The 22,729-nt window shown below is 45.5% G+C and overlaps 1 protein-coding gene across 1 annotated transcript; it reads left to right on the top strand.

The window, feature by feature from the left end:
- Nucleotides 2,401-9,789, top strand: LOC134478917 (paired immunoglobulin-like type 2 receptor beta). The gene is made up of 3 exons (XM_063271750.1): nt 2,401-2,685; nt 2,825-3,208; nt 5,488-9,789. The coding sequence occupies exons 1-3, from the start codon at nt 2,637-2,639 to the stop codon at nt 5,679-5,681; spliced, it is 627 nt and encodes a 208-aa protein (XP_063127820.1). The 5' UTR covers nt 2,401-2,636; the 3' UTR covers nt 5,682-9,789.

Raw genomic sequence — 22,729 nt, 5'->3', positions numbered from 1 at the left:
CAAAACCGAGCCCATGATCAGTCGGTTGAGGTCAAGAAGGGAAAATGGCAGACCCTCTGCACATCCGAGTGGCCCACTTTCGGAACAGGATGGCCGGTGGATGGTACTTTTAATAAGACCGTTATTTTACAGGTTAAGGATCAGATCTTCCACAAGGGACCACATGGACATCCCGACCAGGTGCCCTATATTATCACCTGGGAGAGCCTTGCCTTTGACCCCCCTCCTTGGGTAGAACCCTTTGTAGACCTGAGTTGGCCCCCTACTCCCTCAGCCCCACTCACTTCTCTTTCAGCCTCCTCTTCTCTCTATCCTGTTCTAACTGAGAAGGAGTCTCCCAAGAGCTCTCCACCCAAACCCAAACCTGTGCTTCTGACAGATTCTAACTCTCCCCTTATAGAGCTCTTATCTGGAGAGCCCCCCACCCCCCATATCCTGTACCTATAGGCTTGGCTGAGGTGGCAGAAGCAAGACCGGTTGCCACTCCAGATGCTGGGCCGCAGCCTGAGATGGCTTTTTCCCCTATTGCGGGGAGACTGTGCAGCAAGCGTGAGGTAGCGCCGGATACAACCTCTCAAGCCTTTCCACTTAGACAGGGAACTGGAGGGCAGACCCAGTATTGGCCCTTTTCAGCGGCCGACATCTATAACTGGAAGCAGAACAATCCCCCTTTTTCCAAGGACCCGGTGGCCCTTACTGAACTAATAGAGTCTGTTCTACTCACACATCAGCCCACTTGGGATGATTGTCAACAGCTCTTACAGGCTCTCTTGACTTCAGAAGAAAAACAGAGAGTGTTCCTGGAGGCTAAAAAGCATGTCCTGGGGGACGATGGGCGCCCTACTCAGCTGCCTGATGCAATTGATGATGCGTTTCCACTCACGAGGCCAAAGTGGGATTTCACTACGGCTGACAGTAGGGGACACCTACGCCTTTATCCCCAGTTACTCCTAGCGGGTCTCTGAGGGGCTGCACGGCGCCCTACCAATTTGGCACAGGTGAAACAGGTTTTACAGAGGGCTGATGAGACCCCCTCGGCTTTTTTGGAAAGATTTAAGGAGTCCTATCGCATGTATACTCCCTATGATCCAGATGACCCAGGACAGATGACAAGTGTCTCTATGTCCTTCATCTGGCAGGCCGCACCAGATATTAGGGCTAAGCTACAGAGATTGGAGAATTTGCAGTTATACATTGCAGGACTTGCTTAAGGAAGCAGAAAGGATTTTTAACAAGAGAGAGACACAGGAAGAGAAGGAAGATAGAGTACGTAGAGAGAAGGATGAGAGCGAGAAGAAAAGGAGCAGAGAGTTGAGTCGAATTTTGGCTGCCGTAGTCCAGAGTCAGGAAAGGAAGGGAGATAAGACGGGAGTTCGAAAGGGGCTGAAGCTGGATAAAGATCAATGCGCCTATTACAAGGAAAAAGGACATTGGCCAGGGATTGCCCTAAGAACCCTAAAAACCCTATGAACCCCCGTGGGTCTCGGAAGCCAGGGACCTCCCTCTTGACCCTAGATGAAGACTAGGGAGGTCAGGGCCAGGAGCCCCCCCCTGAGCCCAGGATAACTCTTAAAGTTGGGGGGCAGCCTGTTACCTTCCTAGTAGACACAGGAGCCCAGCATTCAGTCCTCACCCGGGCTCATGGACAACTCAGCGACTGGACAGCCTGGGTGCAAGGAGCCACTGGTGGCAAGACATACCGATGGACTACAGACCGCCAGGTTCAGTTGGCTACCAGTAAGGTGACTCATTCCTTCTTACATGTTCCGGAATGCACATACCCTCTGCTGGGCCGTGTCTTGCTCACCAAATTAAGAGCGCAGATCCATTTTGAAGATGGAGGGGCCTGAATAACTGGCCCCCGTGGAATCCCTCTTCAGATCTTAACCCTTCAATTAGAAGATGAATATAGACTATATGAACTGGGACAGGACAAGCCACAATCTCCAAAAATAGATTCTTGGATCACGAAATTTCCACTGGCCTGGGCAGAGACTGGTGGAATGAGGCTAGCGCTCCAACAGCCCCCTCTAATTATTCAGTTAAAGGCCACTGCAGTTCCTGTCTCCATAAAACAGTATCCCATGTCACATGAAGCTTACCAGGGCATAAGGCCACACATCAGGAGGCTTCTAGACCAAGACATTCTAGTTCCTTGCCGGTCACCTTGGAATAAGTCTCTTCTCCCTGTTAAGAAGGGAGGGGAAGGGAAGGAATAGAGGAAATATAGAGGAAAGGGGCAGAGAGTTTACAAGCCACTTAGGAAATGGAATAGTGTAGATAAGATAGATGGTCAAGGTAGAAGAGAGGAGAACCAGCTATGCCAAGGGCTAGGACATGTCTCCCCACCAAAAGTGGGGGCTGGGTCCAAGGACACTGCCATGGTGTCAGTAACCACAAGGGTGGATCTTTTGCAACATCGGAAAAGCAGAAGCCAGATCAGTAAAGGAAGTTGCTGGCCACAAGGAGGTAGAGATGGTCCTGCTCAACTCAGTCTTCCACTTGAGAATGTCTGAGCGTGTGTTTTTATTTACCCTGATTCTCTCTGGACTGCTGAGTGCCCCAGTGCCCCTAGACAGTGCAACCTCGACTTCCTGACAGCCCTGCTGGTCTCACTACCTGAACAGAATCTGGCTATGGCTCGGATCCTCCTTCTTTTGCTGTCGGCAGCATGTCTGCACACTGGTGAGTGGTGGGGACTTCATTAGCAGGGACTGAACCAGAGGAGGGAACAGAGTGGCTGGGAAAAGTGGGTGTCTTGTGGGTGCTCAGGGTTGTCCTTTCAATCCATGCAGTGGCTTCAGACTCTCCCTGTCCTTCCCAGGGAACTCATCAGGATACAGAAGAGTAAATGACTTTGGTGTCAACCAACCAGCTGTCCTCTCTGGAGTCCAGGGCGGCTCCATCGAGATCCCCTTCTCCTTCTATTTCCCCTGGGAGTTGGCCAATGATCGGTCAATGAGCATAGCCTGGATATGGAAGTACTTCCATGGGGAAGTCATCTACAACTCCACCCAGCCTTTCCTTCATGAGCATTTTAAGGGCCGGCTCATCATGAATTGGACACAGGGTCAGACATCTGGTGTCCTCAGAATCCTGAACTTAAAGGAGAATGACCAGGCCAGATACTTCAGCCGAGTTTTTCTGCGAACAACTGAAGGCATGAAGTCGTGGCAGTCAATCCCTGGCACCCAACTCATCATTCATGGTGAGTCACCATGGCTCAGGCTTTGACACCTGTGGCTTCCTTGTTTCCTAGATATCACATCAGGTCCACAACTCTGAGCTTCCTTTCATATTGCTTTCGCTCAGCTCTGCCCAAACATCTGCCACCAGCATCTTTCCTTGCAGTTGGGGGAAGTCTTTGCTGCCCCTATGTCTGTCATCCTCTGCTCAGACAGAATCAGAGTGGACTCTAGGCTTCAGTACCCCATAGTTCACACCCTTATTTTCCCAAAACTAACTACAGTCCTGCCCTCTTTCACCCGTGACCTCAAGGTGAATATAAATCTCCAGGATGGAGCCAACTCTCATGTTTCTGTGGCAGGGCTCTAGTTGGTACCTATGTGCAGCTTCTTCACATAGCGCCAATGTCAGCACAGAACATAGAGTAGGGGCTATTGGATGTTCTGGTGTTCTCAGGTCTAACTGTAACTGGCACATGTCACCATAGTCCCTCATTTCACCTCATAGTTCCCCAGGACACACCTATCTTCTCTCCCCAGTCTCTTCAGTCATTAGAACATGATTAAGAAAGTGTTTCCATTTCCATGATGTGGCTGCTCTGTCTTCTGATCCCTCCAGCCCCTCTGATGCAGAAGGAACTGGAGTCCCCTGGATTGGGAGCCCTGAGCCCATTGTAGTGACTTGTGTTCCTGCATAGGGACCAACAGAATCTGGGTCCTGTGTGTTGCTGCATTGTTTCCTTCAACCTTTCTCTGTTACTCCCCACAACCCCACTTTTTTAAAATGTGAGTACTTCTTTATTTCCTGTTTTCTTTCTATCTTGTTTATTTATTTTATATCAGTTTCTTAGCTTGTAGCCCTGGCTTTTCAAAAACTCAGTATATAGACCCATCTGGTCTTGAATTCACACCAATCTGCCTTGCCTCTGCCTACTGATGGTGTGCAGTACAGCATGTGCCACCACATCCAGAGGTGCCTCTTGACTGTCCTAAATCAAACTCTGAGAGGATGTGCACAGAGCAGTTATCTGTGCAGGCTACAGCTACCATGGTGACCTGTGGTAAGATTTGATAGGCACTGCCTGGCCTTAGAGAGAAAGGAGCCATTTTATGTTTGTGTCTAGTTCAGTCATTCTCTAATTTCCTAAAGCTGCAAATCTTTTATAAAGTTCTTCATATTCTGGGACCCACATGCCTAAAGGTATATCATTGCTACTTCATAACTTTAATTTCCCTATTTTTATGAATCACAATGAAACATCTGAAATGTGTTATACCTGATATGTAATCTATGTTGGGATAATGATGTACATGTCAAGAACCCCTGGGATAGAATTGTCAAATAGGTAAATATTGGGAAAAATTTTCTGAGTTATGTGTGTAAAGCAAAGGAATGTATTCTGCCCTGGACAGAGCTGCACACATAAAGCTAAATTTGTGTTTTTTCTTTTACACATTTTGGTATATTCAGTGTGTATGAACATGTGGGTCTGTAAAGGCAGATCTGTGTGTGTGTGTGTGTGTGTGTGTGAGTTTGTGTGTGTGTATGTGTACATATATTTATGTCTGTAGTGGTTAGAGAAGATCTTAAGGTCTCATCCACCATATTTTGGGGGACAAGCTCTCTCACTGGCTTTAAGTTTTTCATGGAGGCTAGGTTGGCAGGCCAGTGAGCCACAGGGACAAGTCTGTCTCCACCTCCTCAGCTCTAGGATTACAGCTCCCTTGGCTATGTTTGACAGGGAACTAGACACATAGACCAGGTTTCCTATCCACTCACAGGGCTCTGCATGCCTCTGTCTCTTGGGGTAGGAGCAAGGTCATGCACACTTCACCAGGTTCTTGATATTGATACTGGGGACCAAACTCAGGTTCTTGTGTCCAAGCAGCAAACTCACTATGAACGAACCATATCTGTATGTTACATACATTTAAATAAAAAAATCGTTGTCTTTTTCTAACTTAGTTATCTGTGAGCCAATGAAAATTTGTGAACACACAGCAAGGACAGTTGGGGACTGTGCATCTGACCTTACTCTTCTGGAGCCTCAACCTTAACCATGTGTTCCCTTCCTTGTGTGAACTTCTTTTTTCTTTTTCTTTTTTTTCAGAGCTGGGGACTGAACCCAGGGCCTTGCGCTTGCTAGGCAAGTGCTCTACCACTGAGCTAAATCCCCAACCCCTTGTGTGAACTTCTAACAGCTGTTCTGCATCCCACATCCAATCGAGGAGACAAAGTGTGACACTCACCCATTCCTCACCTCATTCAGGGAAGATTTTCTCACTTCTCATCTCTCCACAGCTCTCAATACTACCATGGGGAGCCCCTCTATCATCCCCTCTGCAGTCCCCACAGCTGGCCTGGAGGACAAAAGGGGCCAGAGGAATCCTTCACTGCTGAACCTGGGAGTCATGGTTGGGATGGTCTTGGCCAAAGTTGTGGTCATCATCCCCCTGTATGGATGGATGATCTTCCTGTGGTGGAAGCAAAGGTAAGTGGTCCAGGAGAGGCCTCACCCAAGCTTCCCCACAGGGAGTGTTCTCAGCTGTGGGAGATGGAGAAGGGTAGGGAACAGTAAAGAGAACAGAAGGAGGGAAATTTGCCTGATCTCCCCAAGAACTGCATGGAGCCTGCTGTCCTTCCTGACCATCTGGAAATCAGAGGAGCAAATGCAGATGAACACAGTGCCTGCTCCTAAGGAATTCAAGTAGCCATGCAGGAACCTCAGGGGCTGACTGTTCATCTGGAAGAACTGTGTCTGCTATAGAACAAATGAGGGTAGACCAGCTTTTGCAGACAACATGTTACAGAAAGTGATATGTATAAGTAGAGACACCTATTTGAGTTGGACATGTATAACTGAAATGGAAATTAATGGACACAGAAAGAGAAAGAAATGTGTATGGAGAACTTAACACTACAACAAGCAAGAGTTGGACACTAGAAATCTCACCCTCCTCAGCAAAATCATGAAACGCCCATTGGAGTGTCTCAGTTGAAGTGATTTTTCCACAAACAGTCACACGAGCATCACCCCAGGAGCCATATAAAGAGTTGTCAGCCTGGGCTCCAACCTCATAGGTAGCAATGAATAGCCTAGTAAGAGCACCAGTGGAAGAGGAAGCCTTTGGTCCTGCCAAGACTGAACACCTAGTGATCGTGATTGTTGGGGAGAGAGCGGTAATGGGCGGAGGATGGGGAGGGGAACACACATATAGAAGTGGAGGGGGAGAGGTTAGGGGGATGTTGGCCCAGACACTGGGAAGAGGAAGAACAATCAAAATGTAAATAAGAAATACTCAAGTTAATAAAAAAAACTTGTGAGATGCTAGGACAGCCTGATATGCTAGGATCCCTGTGGCTCCCTGTGCTGCTCACCTTATGTACTGGGTGTGACCAATGACTGACTTGTCTCACAATCCAGAGAGGACAGCTCCTAAAGGAAAATGCCCAAGGTTGTCCTCCAGCAGCACATGAGTATTCACATTTGCAAATATTCACATATGGTTATGCTCTGTTCAAAGTAAATTTTGCAAAAGACTAGAGAAGTACCCTAAATTCAAGCATATTGGCAGAATGGAAAAATTTATACATTATGTCCCTGCAAAACACACACAGACATAAGCAACACACAAACACACACAAACACACACACACACACACACACAGACACACACACACTTGAAAATACAATGTTCTTTTGCAAAATCTCATTACATTTTTGTATAAATAACTTGTCTTCAAATATTCATGGGTACTCTAAGAAATAAAAATGGGGACAGAGAGGGGGACAAAATAATTCCAGCCCTTGGGAAATCCAGAGAGGAGAATCAGGGGTTCAAGTCTATCTACAGCTTCATAGGAAGCTGTAGGCTACTGGGCTCCAAATATCTTGCACACCCAACTCAAGACCTACATGTGAACTGAGGTCAGAGTTGTTTTAAAGCCATTGGGACTACAGGATAAGGATGGAGATTCCTAGTTTTTGGAGTGTAAAGAAGTTTACAAATGAACATTTAAATGTGTGTCCCACTCTTTGAGACAGGCTCTGCCCTCTGTCACTGTAAGTAGAAGAACTGAGAGGTGGAAGAGCAGCAGCCTGAATGACCGCAGAAATCTGACTGGGATGAAATCCCTGAGTCTCAAACTGCTGGTTGCAGCAGCCTACACTGAGAGGGACAGCTAGAAAGCAAGATTTCAGGGAGGCAAGAGGGAGGCACAGTGAGTGCAGAGCAGAAAAGGCAGAGATGTGTCAAGAAAGTAGAGTAGGGAAAAGGACAGAAAGGGAGACAGGATACGGCTGAGTTCACTAGTAGTCATCTGACATCTTGTGTTGTACAGAAAGTAGCCTAACTCCTGGCCTCAGGTCCTGCTGATTCTCAGACCTGTGCCTGCCTTGATGCAAGAGACATGTGTGATGGCCTGGTCCCCTCCTGTTGTCTGCACACAGAGAACAGCAGAGAGGCAGGAATGAGAACCAGTGTGGCTGACACACTGACACAGTTTCTTCTCCTACAGGCCAGCAGAATAAAGACTAAACTCTAGTAAGGTGAGTGCCTGTCATCTCAAGGGACAGAAGAGGAGCTGATGGAAAGTTCACTATGAGAGGCATGGAAGGGAGCCAGAGCGATGATTCAGTCAGAAACACCTGGCACAGAGGCAGGAGGACCTGAGTTTGATGGATCAGGAAATCACACCCAGGGATGTGGCAGGAATTTGCAATCCCAGCCCTGGTCAAGCAAGAGATGGGCAGAGACATATTGGCTGAACACCAAGTATAGGACACTTGGTGAGTTCCAGGCCTGTGAAAGATTGTGTCTTTAAAAAGTAGGGGTATTGCTCAAGGTGATAAATCATGGACATAACATTTTCTAAATTGATTTTACCTGAAATATTTTAAATTACACATTAAGGAAGAAAAATAATATATGCCAGTGAGAAAGCTCAGTGGGAAATGCCCTCTGCTGCCTAGCCCAGTGACCTGGGAATGATTTCTGCGGACCCAAATGGTACACAGAGAACACTGACTCTGGAAATCTGTCATCTGTCTCTCCTGATCGCCCACCAGATGCTGGTAACAAATAATTTTTTATTCCTCAACTAACAGGCTACTCCGTACTAGGATCTCTCACCAGGGAGGTGAATTTACATCAAAGTAGTTGTTGGTGATTACACACCCTGCATCCCACAGCCTTCCATGTCTTCTCGCTGGGAGTCAGTCATCATGGCTGCAGGATTCTCCTGTGAAAGTCATTCTTGGATAACCCCCACTTCTACCATGGGGACTCAGACACGCTCTCCTTGGAACCAAGGTCCTCCTGTGTATTTCTGGGCCTGAAAGCCTGACTGTGCTGTTGTCTCTCTGCTCATGGAGTTATTGACACTGTTAATAAATATCTTACTCCCAGCAATCCATCTCAGTGTCTCTCCTGAGCCTCTGTCTTTTCCCCTTCCTGACACTTCTTAGAGAGTGTAGACTGTGTCTAGGGTGTAGGTCACTGGGATAGATGTAAGGGCCATGGTCTTCATTGAAACCCACAGCCTGACAATCAGAGTTTTCCTCTTCTTTACTCTCTGGATGCTGACATCTCATCCAGAGCCCACCCGTCCTCCCCACATGCTTCACATCAAGTGTCAGAGCGTGGCTTGCTTGGGTCCCATGTTGAGCTTTCTTTACTCACAAGCCAAACTGTATGCCCTCACTTTTTCATTTCCTGCCATGTTGACATTCTGCAGTCTCCATTGTCTCCTGAAATGGGAAATTTGTCCCCAAGGCCAGTCTGTCCTAATATTTGATAGTTAGCAGGTCACCTTATAATATAAATTTGTGAGTACAGAGGAAACCATCCAGAGTGACCCAGAAGGAATGATACCATGCTTCTCAAGACAGAAGAATTTCATGGCCATGCTCTAAAGAGATCTACCAACCATAGTGAGCCATAAATGAAGAGGTATGGAAACAGCTCCAGTTCTCCAATCACAAGCCTCAAATGAACATCATCCATGGGCCTATTCTTGGTCATTGGGAAGCTGTTTGGTCATGATGAGGTCACCAAAGCTCATGTGGCTAAAGTGAAGTGCCCTGGAACAGCTGTGAGATTTCTACTGTGGTTGTGACTGCATCCTAGCCCCTGAGACTGAACTCTGCAGCTCTCATGGGCATGGTGATTTTGGGCATTCCTGGTGTGTTTACACAGATGGCTGCCAAGATGCTGGTCTGTCCAGTCCTCTCAAGGAGTCTCATGCACCTGTAAGAAGGGGCCTTAATCTATTTGTTCAAATGGTCATGTGACTTCTCAGGTCCTTTTCCTTTGCATAAGAGGGAAAATCCAGAGATAAGCCTACAGCAAAGACTTACAGAGCCAACATTCTCATCTCTGCATATGTGCTTAAGTTCAGGTTGTATACACTTAGGCAGACTTCTGATCTTCTGTCTCTGATCTTCCAAAAGGGAACATTATGTTCCAACTAGAAAGTAGATATTGGCTTCTGCCCTGGTGACAAATGTTTGGCATTTATGTTCCCTAGATTGAACCAATTAGTAAGAAAAAGGACTAAAAGAATTTGGGGATCATAACATTCATGTCATCCCAACAATTGACAGTTAGTGATGGGAATATTATCAGTTTTAACACAGATTCTCAACGTATGGGTCACCTCCTCTTTGAAGCTAGGAGAACGTTTTCACAGGAGTCACATTTCTGATATCCTGAATATCAGATGTTTATATTATGATCATAACTGTAGTAAAATTACAGTCATGAAATACCAATGAAATAATTCTATGATTTGAGTCACCTCAACATGAAGAGATGTCATAGCATTAGGAAGTTTGAGAACCACAGAATTAGAGGCTATTCTTGGTACTTCTTGAGTTTACACCACCCTGGGTTACATGAGACTCTGTCTTTAAATCAACAGCAAAGCTTAACAAAACTGAAATCAGTAAAGTGTGTCATGAAAAAAGGCCCTCACTTAGCTCCCTTTTCCCTGGAGATGGAGAACTTGAATATGATACTTAGCTTCTCTCTAGATTTATATAAAATATAACGTGACTAACAGTACTTCAGTTTTTGTATGTTTTCTTGTTTTCTTCTGTTTTGGAGGAGGGTGTTTCTCTATTATACAAATCTGATTGTTCTGGATCTTGCTTTGTACACAAAGTCTGGCCTCACAGTCAGAAAATCTTCTGCTGCTGCATCCTACTAAATGTACTGACATGGTAGGGTATTAACACTTTCCGTTTTTTTCTTCATTTATTTGTTTTGACTTTGGATTGTTTTAAGCTAAATATAATAACCCTGAGGAGGGGGGTGTGAGTTTCTTTGTTTCTGTGACCACAAACTTGATGACATACATATAAATGTCTTTGTCCTTGGCTATCAGCAGTTGTTGGGGGAGACTGAACTGTTTCCCCAATCCCACTCACTGGACCTTTAGAACACAGTATAGAGTCTCTTCCTGGGGACTCCCCTGGGCAGGGGTGCAGGCAGGAGCTCATCTGAGGCTGAGGAGCAGTGAGGCAGATGAAGATGATGTCATCCTAGGGAAGAAACATGAGGTCAGTTGGCAGCAGACAACTGTGCTATCATAAAAGTGAAGCTTCGGCCTGAGCATCCTGTCTACACCACCAGCTGACATCCTTCCCCCACCCTCTCTAGCTTCTCCACTCTGTCCCTGCACCATTCTGGGGGGTAACTTTGTGACCACACTCTGGATCTTTGTGTTGTCACTAGGGAAGAGAGATCAATGAGTGTATGTGTAAGGAAGTGGTGACAAGAAGGGAGAAGAGAGGGACAGTTTTCATTTATGAGGGTATCTCCTGGGCCCACAGTGCCTGCAGTATGTGTTATCGGAGGGAAGCCTCTGGAATTGGATCATCTACAGAGAAACAGGAAGGGTTGAGCCTGTTTTCTCCCCCTGCTGTCATGGGATAAGTTAATTATAAAGTCAGAGAGTCTGAATGCTGTGAACAAAGTCAGGAAGTAGAGTCTCAAGAATCATAGAGCCTCGTCTTATGGAGGCCTTGTTTAGTCAGGATGATGACGGGCAATATGTTGTAACAGACTATATGTTAAAGGATCCTTGCATGATATGTGTTTGAGATCTGGTGCATGTGTGTGCAAGTCAGTTTGGGGCCATGTATGGAAGTGCAGAGGACAACCTCAGGTATGGTAATTACCAGCACCATCCAAATTCACCATGAACTTTGTGTTTCTGTTTTTGATTGGTTGGTGTTTTGTTTGATACATAGACTCTTGTAAGTTTGGCTGGGATCTATTGTTCATGTTGTTGGGTTTTTTTGGTTTGTTTATTCTTTGACACAAGTTTTCACTCTGTTCTCTTTGCTGTCTAAAATCTGGATACATAGACCATACAGCTTCAAACTCTATGAGATCCATGTGCTCTGTCTTCTTCCTCCCAAATCTAGACTTGTGAGCCCATGACCAATGTGGGTTATAATATTTTGAATAATACTTACTCATTCATTTTGGGGTATGTAGGGTAGGTAGGGAAACATGTGCTACTCCCTCAGCATCACTCATATTCCTATCCTGCAGGCTGACACTTCCCATGGTCCTGTGGTATGCAAAAGCCCTGTGTGCACACCAAAACCACAGACTTCCTGTCCCAAGAATAGTTCATGATTTGAGATTAAGGAGCCAGCAGGTGGCAGCAGTGCAGCTGAGCACAGGGCGTAGTTGGCATCCTTAGAACCCACCAGAGGCTGCTGTATTAAAAACGTGTTGTTTAGCAGCTGACTTATGGCAGTCTTGTCAGGTCCAGGCCCTCCTTGTGTTGGTTAGTAACCAGATGACCTTCTACCTAGAGACCTCAGACAGGCAGGGTAAGGTAGATTAAATCTGGAGGTGAGTGCTCATGGCCACGAGGACATTCTTTTTTTTTTTTTTTTTTGGTTCTTTTTTCAGAGCTGGGGACCAAACCCAGGGCCTTGCGCTTCCTAGGCAAGCGCTCTACCACTGAGCTAAATCCCCAACCCCCCACGAGGACATTCTTACCTCACTGAGCCAAAGATGTTCATCTGGTAGAGTGTGTTTTTACCTGTCATGGACAGAAAATGATGTTCTTTGTCCACTGAGAGACTAAGGAGCAGAATTATGCACACCTGTATTCACCACTGAGGAGAGGCACAGATAGGAGGGTCTGTAGGAGTTTCAAATCATCCTTGAATACATAACAAATTTAAGGACAAGCTTGGTCAAACCACAGCCTAAATACCTGTCAGATGAGCAGCTGTCATCCAAAAAGGGTGGGGACCTTTTGGGATAGTTTATTATGAGAGGCATGCAAGGGAGCAAGAGAGATGATTCAGCTAGAGAGGTGTACATGGGTAGCAGGGCCTGAGGTTGATCTGGTGCAGCCACACTATAAATCAGGGATATGGCAGGAATTTATAATCCTAGCCCTGCATGAGCAACAGACAGGGAGAGGCATGGGGTTGACCGTATAGCTAGTCTAGCCTAATTGGTGAGGTGCAAACCCATGAGAGCCATGGTATAAAAACTGTGTGGATTTCTCAAGGTGATCCATCATGGTCATAACATTTTACAAGTGTATGGTAAATGAAGTATTTTAAAATGCTTTATTAATGAACAACAAAACAGTGTATGGCAGTGAGATATGGACCTCAGTAGAAATGCTGCCTAGCACAGTGACCTGGGTGTGATTCCTGGGGACTCAAATGATACATGGAGAAAACTGACTGTGGACAATTGTCCTCTGCCTGTCAGGATCACCCACAGGCTCCTGGTGACACATCATCTGTTAGTCCTCATGTTACAGACCTCCTGGTGCCATGACCTCTCACCATGGAGGTGAGTTACTTCAAATAGTGATTGAGGGGACTCACCATGCATATCACCACCCTCCCTGCCTCCAGCATGGGAATGAGAGCACATGGATGCAGGATCGTGTATGATACATCCTAGGAATCCATGTCTGCTCTGATGTCCTCTCCTTCGAATGTCATCCTGTCTGTCTCTGGTCATGAGAGCCTGATTGGTATTCTCTGTTGGTTTATGAATTTGTAATACTTTGTAATAAATGTGGGATAATAAATAAAACAATTCAAGGAGCCAGTTCAGAGCAATACTAAGATCAAACCAGAAAATCTCATTCTGAGAACAGCAGATGTTAGGAGTGTTCCCTCCATCTCCAGTCTGTGTGTTCAGGTCCAAGAAGCGTGTACCACCCCCACCTCTGCTACACTTGAGGAAGTAATAACAAGATGGCCGAATTTCAGGTCTAATTTCCTGTTACTCAATAGAGACCTATCCAGCCCCTGTAATTTCTCTTCATGCAAATGAAGCTTTATCAGACCCTCAGCACAAGCCAATCATGTACAGTCATCCTATAACCAATAACCATTTAGGAAATTTCATATAGCCCGTGTTACCCCCAATAAATCACAGCTCTTTCACTGAAAACCTCTCTGAGAAGCCTGTTTCTCCATAGGACACAATTTAGAAGAGATCCTTTGAGTGTACAACCCTGGGAAACCTTTGTTCCTATCTTTCCAGCACTGAGCTCAACTTTCCTGTAGACCTTAGGGTCAGAAGAAGAACCAGTTCAGCAAATAAAAGTCTCACTCCAAGCAATCCTTCTCAGTATTTGTCTTGACCCTTTTATTCTATATGTGCCCTCTGAGAGTGTGGCAGAGTCTGTCCAGGATACAAGGCAGTGGGAAAGGGGCAAGGACCATGGTCCATATTGAGAATAACAGCCTGAGAATCGGGGTTCCCTTCTCCCTTATTCCCTGCACACTGCCATCTCATCCAGAAGCTTGACTCCCTCCCTCCATGCTTCACATCCAGTGGCAGACAAAGGCATGTTTAAGCCCCATGTTGGGCTTCCTTTCCTCAAAGGTCCAACTATAGTTTTCTCACTTCCTGCCATGTTGATATTCTGGACTCTGGGTTCTCTCCTAGGACAGTTCTTTTTCCCCATGTCCAGTCTGTCTTAACATTTGATAGTCAGCAGATCAGCTCCTAACAGAACACAGAAACTTTCCATTCTGACTCATGCTTGATAGAGTTCCTTCAACTACAGTGTGTCATAGCTGTAGTGTGGCACAGATGTAACTCCAGTCCACCAATCACAAGCCTGAAATGAGTATCATTCTTGTGCCTTTGCTGAGGCATTTGGAAAATCATCCCCAATCCTATGAGACTAAATGGAGATAACTGGTGTCATAGAGAGGTCATCAAGGCTTCTTATGGTAAAAGTGAAGGGTCTTAGAATATTTTCATTGTGTCTGCAGTGGTTGTCACCCAAGCCTCTTGAGGTTGTTGAGGTTGAACTCAGCAGCACTGATGGGCATGGTGACCTTGGGAGCTGGGGTGGTGTTTTCTCTGAGCATCCCTGATGTGTTCATACAGAAAGATGCCATGATGGTGGTCTGTGTAGTCATCCATAGTGGTCCATTTGCATCTCAACACCACAGGAAGCTGCACACAGAAAATTGACCTAAATGTAGTTGCTCAAATGGTCATGTGCCTTCACAGGTCCATTTCCATTGTTCAATAGTGAAAAACCATAGATAGTCCCACAGCAATGATTCAGACAGGTCCACCATTCTCAACATCACGTAGGTGCTTATCCTTAATTGAATACACATAGGGCAATGTGCCTGAACTCGACAAGGACTGCATCCATGAAGCCTGATCTCCTTTGCTCATAGAGTTAATGATACCTTTTAGTAAAAGAGGGATCAGAAATTCAGGCAACTCAGGGAGCTAGTTCAGAGCAAGGCTGAGGTGTATATGTGTCCAAACCCTGAAAATCTTATCCTGACACCAACTGAATTATGACAGGTCTGCGTGTTCAGGAGCAAGAAGCCTATACCACCCCCACCTCCTACACCCTTGTGGTAGGCACAGAGAAAGTTGGCTGTATTACAGGTCTGACTTTCTCTTGGGCTATAAGGACAGGTCCAGCAAGCACATGGAATTTCTCTTCATGTAAATGAAGCTTTCCCAGAACCTATCACACAGAGTTTCACATAACCCTTGTTATCTCCATAAAAGAGAAGTGTTTCATTGAAAATCTGTCGGAGAAGCCTGTTTCTCCACAGGACTCAATCTTGAAGAGATCCTGTGAACCCATCAATCTGGATGAGCTCAGTCCATTACATCCAGCCCTGTGCTCAGCTAATCTGCATGCCCTACAGGCAGAAGAACCTTGACAGCAAATAAATATTTTATTTCCCAGAAATCTATCTTAGAGTTTGTCTTGACCGACTTCTCCCATATGAGGCCTCTAAGAGATTTGCAGAATGTGTCCAGGAAACAAGTCTATGGGAGAGGGGCAAGGACAATGGTCCACAATGAGATATACAGCCTGAGATTTGGGGTTCCACTCTCCTTACTCCGTGGACACTGCCCTCTCACCTACAGCCCCAATTCCTCTGTGCTTCACATTCAGTGACAGACTATGGCTTGCTTAAATCCCATGTTGGATATCCTTTCCTCACATATATTTCTAAATATAATGCACTCAATTTCTCATTCCTGCCATGTTGATATTCTTGAAGCTTTAGTTTTTCTTAGCACAAAACTTCTGTGCCAAGTCCAGTCTCTCTTTAAATTTGGTAGTCAGCTGGCCGGCTTCTAACACAAAGCTTGTGGGAACACAGGAAACCATCCAGATTGACCAAGTAAGAGTGAAATCAGGCTTTTCTTGTAGCCAGAAAATGTGCATGGCCATACTTGATAGAGATCTACCAATCACAGTGAGCTATAGGTGCAGCGTGGCACAGATGCAGTCCACCAATCACAAGCCTCTAATGAGTATCATTCATGGGCCTTTGCTGAGACATTGAGAAAATGACTTCCAATCCCATGAGACCAAGTGGAGATAATTGGGGTCATGGATAGGTCAGCAATGCTCCTTGTGGCTAAAGGGAAGTGTCCTAGTCCAGGTGTGAGGTGTTTGCTGTGGTTGTGACTACACCCAAGCCTCCTGAGGCTGAACTTAACAGCTCTCATGGGCATGGTGACTTTGGGATCTGGGGTAATGTTTCCTCTGAGCATCGTTGAATATGAACACTCCTAGATTCTTTCCCATTGTGAAAAGGGAAAAAAACACAGAGATGCACACAGCAAAGACTTACCCAAGCCAACATTCTCAACATCACATAAGTGCATAAATCTTGGTTTTATACACTTAGGCAGACTGTATCTAATCAGCTAAAAGAAAACATCATGGTCCTACTGAGAAGCAGACTTTGGCCTCTGCCGTGGCTAACAGTGTTTGGAATGTGTGTTTCCTGGACTGAGCTCATTAGTAAGAAACAGTACCAGAGGGATCTGGACATCATAACATACGTGTCACCTCAACTGTGGTCATGTATTGATGAGAAGATCATCAGCTGGAGCACTGGTTCTCAACCTCTGTGGGTCAACATCTCTTTGAAGGAAGAACAACATTTTCAGAGAAGTGGCATGTCAGATATCCTGCATATCAGGTGTTTATGTTAAGATCATCACAGTCACAAAACCACAGTCATGAAATAGCAATGAAATACTTTTATGGTTGGAGTCACCCCAGCATGAGGATCTATCCCAGTATTAAAAATCTTGAGAACCCATGAAACCAAAGCTATTTTTAGTACCTTTTGAGTTTGAAGTTAGCCTGCATTATAGGAGACTTTTTCTTAAAACCAACAATGCTAACCAAAACTCCAAACACTCAGAGAGGTCATGGAGAAAAGTCATCTGTTGGTTCCCTTTCTGTTGAGGATGGAGAACTTGAAGATGATACCAGTTTCCTCTTCAGACCTTGATGTTTAACAATGTGAGTATCAATACTTTAGCTTCTTGTTGTTTGGTTGTTCACTGTTGTGTGTTTCTGTTTTTGTGAATGGGCTCTCTCTACTACATAGATCTGACTGTTCTGGAACTTGCTCTGTAGATCAAGGCTGGCCTGAAATTCAGTGACACCCTTGCTGCTGCGTCTTACAGATTGGGATGAAGTCCTGACTACCATGCCTGGTTATTATTAGGTTTTGGGTTTTTTGGTTTTGATTTGGTTTGTGTTAAGCCACGTACCACTTACAGAGGAGTGAGGGGGAGTTTCTATCTTTCTTTGGAAGACCTCAAACCATAGGAGACAGAGCTGGTCACCCAGTATCATTCACTGAGCCTCTAGAACACAGTATAGAGAGTTGGCATTTTGTGTACTCTTCACCCCACGGTTATCTGGCATTCTTACTTTATTTTAATGAAACACATCTTAGAATCACTTCCTGGGGGCTCCCCTATACAGGGGTGGAACAGACGCTCCTGCTGAGGTAGGGAGAAGATTAGGGAGATGAAGCTGATGACTCGGGAAGAAACAGGAGTTCAGATGGCAACAGGCAACTGTGCTATTGTAAAGCTGCAGCCTGTGCATCGGGTCTGCATCACCAGCCACCAACCTTCCACCACCATTTCTAGCATCTCCTCCACAGTCTTGAGGCCACGTTCTGGGTGGGTATTTAGAGGTTCCATCTGTGTGTTGTCACTAGGGAAATCAAGGAATATGTGTGCAAGTGGTGTGGCATATGGAGTAGAGTTCCTTTTCATCCATGAAGTTATCTGCTGGGTCAGGGCCCACAGAGCCTGCAGTTTGTGTTATCTGAGGGTTGTTTCTGGAATGGGAGGATTCAGAGACAAATAGAAAGCCTTGAGCCTGTTCTCTTTCACTGCTGTCATAGGATAGCCCAGTTCTGTATAAAATCAGAGAATCTGAATGCTGTGAACTTGTCAGGAACTGGAGTCTGAAGAGTCACTGAGCCTGGTCTCTCTCTCTCTCTCTCTCTCTCTCTCTCTCTCTCTCTCTGTCTGTCTCTCTCTCTGTCTCTCTCTGTCTCTCTCTGTCTCTCTCTCTGTGGGTTTGTGTGGGTTTACTGGCACATGTGTGTGCAAGTAAGTGTGTGTCAGATATGTGGAGTCTGGAGCACAACCTGAGCACACCATTCAACTTGACTATCGACTTTGGGTTTTTTTGGTTGGTTTCTTGGTATTTTGAGATGTGCTTTTTTTTGTCGTTTTGATTTGGTTTCCTTTGTTTTTTGTTTTTATTTGTTTGTTTTAGGGAGATGAGTTCTTTCGTGTTTCCTTTTTGCGTTTCTGGTTTTGTTTCATTTTTTTTGAGACATATATGTACTTCCCACATCAGGGTCCCCAGGGCAATTCAGCTGAGTCCAAACCATGAAACCAGAACAGAGCTCATGATCTGTGTGTGATTAAGGAGCCAGCAGGTGGCAGCAGTAGAGCAGGACATAAGAGGCATCTGGGATCCTTTAGAACCCACCAGAGACTGTTGTGTAAAAATGATGCTGTCCAGTTCATGACATGGCAATCTTGTCAGGTCCATTCCCTTCCTGGGTGAGTTAACAATAGAGTCACTATTTACACAGAGACCTCAGGCAGTAAGGGAAAGGCAGATGTAACCTGGAGGTGAGAACTCTGACCAGGAGGGCATCCTCACAGACCTCACTGCTGCTATAAATATGGTGCATGTGGTAAAGTGAGTGCTTACTTTCCTGGCATGCACAGAACCAAAGGTTTTATGTGCAAGAGAGGATAAAGAGACTTGATGGTGCACATGTGTAAATTTAGCTCAAGGGAGGACCAGGTAGGATTATCATGGTCGTCCTTGGCAACATAACAAGTTCACAAACCAGCTTGGACTACTTGAGATAAAATTGAAGCACACATACACACACACACACACACACACACACACACACACACACACAAACATACACACGCACAACACAAACACATGCACGCACACACGCACATGCACGCATGCATGCCCACAGGCATGCACACACGCAAAGCAACAAAAAGCTCATTCTTACAAGTACCATATCCCTAATTCGTGTCCTCAATGACCTTCTATGTTGGGTCAACTCATCTCAAAGGTTTGGTGCCTCAGTGTCTCTAAGGGTACTCTGGATACAGAAGTCTGTCCATGTGTGGCTGGCGGTGAAGCCAGGAGAGATTGGGTCTAGCTTAGGTGAAGGGATCTGAGGACCATGGAGTCTGTGTGGATGGCAGATGTGAGAGAGGGCAGGCTGCATAGTCAGCTTCAGGGAAGCATGAACAAGGCAATCAGAGCCAGGAAACCTAAGGAAACGGGAAGATGCCCCTGCACACGCCACTCAGGGAGAATGATTTCACTATCTCTGATACAGCCACATCTTCCTGCCTTCCATGGAGCTGATCATGGGGGAGGAGGTAGAAAGACTCCTTTGTAAATTTGAGTATCTTCAGAGTCACTGTCCAGGAAGCCCAGGGAAGCTGGAGTCTTTCAGCAGGGATCAGGCCAAGGCAGTGAGAGTCCATCAGGTCGTGGTTCTGCCTGAACTCTGTGAAAGGTCCCTGAATGGCAAGAAATGTCCAAAGAGTTGAGTGGAGAAGGGGAAGGAAAAGCAGAGGGAGCAGCAGGCATCCACTGTGCTCGGACCAGGGACTGAATGCTTTTTCTTATCATCACCTTCCTTGTTGTGTCTGAAATGATTTAGAGACTGACAACTTCATTATGTTAGATTATAGAGAGACCCAGACAACCGGCCTGCCGTGAAATATAATAAGAAACAGAGTGATGAGGGGAGGTAAGGAATGGAGAAAACACAGAGAGATGACAAACCACACAGGAAATGGGGAAGTGTAGTCAAGGCAGAAGGTCAAGGTTACTCACCAAGGTGAGTGCTGCCTGTGGATGACAAAGCCATCTTTTCCAGCCAATAATGGAAGCTGGGCTCAAGGACTGACCTTCTTGTCAGTGATCAGAGGGCATACCTTCTTCAACATGGGGAAAAAAAGAGGCCGGATCATTAAAGGAAGTTGCTGGCCACAGTATGTAGAGATTTGGAGAGCCTGCCTTCCTCCAGTCAGGAAGCCTGGCTATTGGTCTCACTTTACTCTGATTCTCTCTGGACTCCTGACCACCTCAGTGTTGCTGTACAAGATGTCCTCTCCTACTTGTAGGCTTTCATAGTCTCATTATCTGGTGGGACTGTGGACATGGTGAGTCACCATGGCTCAGGCTTTGAACCAACCCTTTCTTTGTCCCTGCTGTGCCTCACTACTCTGAGCTTCCTTTCATATTCTTTTCTGTTGGCTCTGCCCAAATCTCTGTCAAAACCATCTTTTCCTTGTAGTTGTGACAAGTTTTTCTGCCTCCTATGTCTGTCATCCTCTGCACAGACAGAGGGAGACCTGACTGTAGGCTTCGGCCACCCTTTCCTCACACCCTTATTGTTCCCTGTCTGACTACAGCCCTGCCCACTTTCACTCATGACCTCCAAATGGATGTACTTCTTTAGGATGGAGCTGACTCTCTTCATCCTGTGGCATGGCTCCAATTGGTCCCTGTGTGCAGCATCTCCACGCAGCTCCAACCTCAGCTCAGAATACATAGTAAGTGCCATTGCATGTTCTGATGTTCTCAGGTCTAACTGTAACTGCCACATGTCACCACAGTCCCTCATTTTCTTCATAGTTCCCAAGGACATGACTGTCTTCTCTCTCCTGTCCTTCAGACATTAGGAAATGAAAAAAAAGTCCTCATGTTTATGACGTGACTGCTCTGTCTCCTGATCCCTCCAGCCCCCCTGATGCAGAAGGAACTGCAGTCCCCTGGACTGGGAACCCTGAGGCCAAGCATAGTCACTGTGTGTTCCTGCATATGGCCCTACAGCAGCAGGGAAATGTGTGTTTCTGCACTGTTTCGTACACCCTTGCTCTGTGGCCTCATGTCACTATTTTTTAAAGTTAAATGCTTCTTTATTTTTCCTTTCTTCCTTCTGCTTATTAATTAATTTTATGTAGAGGTCCCAACATGTAGTCCTGTCCTAATACTGACTACGTAGTCCTCTCCGGACTTGAACTCACAGCAATCTGCCTTGCCTCTGCTGCCTGTGTGTGGACAGTAGAGCATGTACCACGACACCCAGCAGTGGCTCTTGAGTGTACTAAAGGTAACCTATGAGAGGATGCCCACAGTGAACTCATCTGTGCAGGCTTCTGCTGCTACACTGACATGATTACATTCAGATAGCAGCTGCCTGGATTCTGGGCAGAGAGAGAAAACAGGTGTTTCCTGTATGTGTCTAGCTTACTGATTCTCCACCTTCCTAATGCCACGAATCTTTTATAGAGTTCCACATGTTATGGGAATGCATAAAAGTATGTCATTGTTACTTCCTAACCTTACTATCCTACGATTATGAATCACAACGTAAATATACTTGATATTCATGATATGTCATCCATATAAGCAACAGTGATGCCCAGGTTGAGAAGCACAGTTCTAGAATTCCAAAAAAGGTAAATGTCTTGGAAATTACCCTTAGTGATGTTTGTAAAGCAAAGGAATATATTCTGCCCTGGACTGAGCTGTACATATGTAGCTAAATTGTTTATTTTCTTTTACACAATTTGGTGCACTCAATGTGTGTGAATATATGTTTCTGTTAACTCAGATGTGTGTGAGTGTGTGTGTGTGTGTGTGTGTGTGTGTGTGTGTGTGCAAGTTCCTGTGTCTGTGTGTCTCTGTATGTGTTATCTGGGTTATGTCTATGTCTCTGTTTCTGTGTTTGTGTCTCTGTGTGTATGTATCTGTGTGTATCTCTGTGTGTATCTGTGTATAAGTCTGTGTGTAGTTGTGTTTGTATGTCTGGGTGTTTGTGTGTTTGTGAGTATATGTGTATGTGTGTGTGTGTGTGTGTGTGTGTGTGTGTGTGTGTGTGCATGCCCGTGCACATTTGTTCATTTACATGAGGAAGGTAGAGGACAGTCTAAAATGTCACCCACCTTATTCTGGGGACAGCCTGCTTATTGGCTTCAAGTTTCCCATTGAGACTAGGTTGGAAGGCTATAGATGCAGGGAGAAGCTTGTCTCCACCTCCTCTGTACTAGGATTATAGCTCACTCAGTTCTGTTTGATGTGGATCTAGACACATAGACCAAGCTACTGGTCAGCTCACAAAAATTTGTCTGCCACTACCACTTGAGCTAAGATTAAAGGTTTTGTGCACTCTTCCTATGGATACTCAAGATCAAACTCTGGATCTAAGGGCCAAGCAGAAAACTCTATGAACTAATCATATTTGTATACTATATACATGTAAGTAAAAAATTATGACTGTATTAGTCTGGCTTAGTTATCTGTGACAAATGAAAATCTCTGGACACACAACCAGGACAGTTGGAACTGTGCATTTGAGCTTACTCTTCTAGAAGCTCAACCTTAAGCATCAATTCCATTCCCTGTGTGAACTTATTTTTAACTGGAAGTTTTCAAATTTACATTTCAAACGTTATGCTGTTCCTCAGTTTCCAGTTCATAAATCCATAAATCCACTATCCCATTCTCCCTCCCCCTTCTTCAATGAGGATATTCCCTCATAGTGTGAACATCTAACAACTTTTCCCTATCACACATCCCACACAGGAGACAAGATGGGACACTCACCCAACCCTGGGGTTGTTCTCAGCAGTGGGAGATGGAGAAGAGAAGGCTGGTGCAG

The sequence above is a fragment of the Rattus norvegicus genome, chromosome 12 (assembly GCF_036323735.1).
Source record: "Rattus norvegicus strain BN/NHsdMcwi chromosome 12, GRCr8, whole genome shotgun sequence".
In the NCBI taxonomy this organism is placed as follows: domain Eukaryota; kingdom Metazoa; phylum Chordata; class Mammalia; order Rodentia; family Muridae; genus Rattus; species Rattus norvegicus.
Note: the sequence above shows the minus strand (reverse complement) of the source record. Positions and strands in the feature narration are given on the sequence as shown.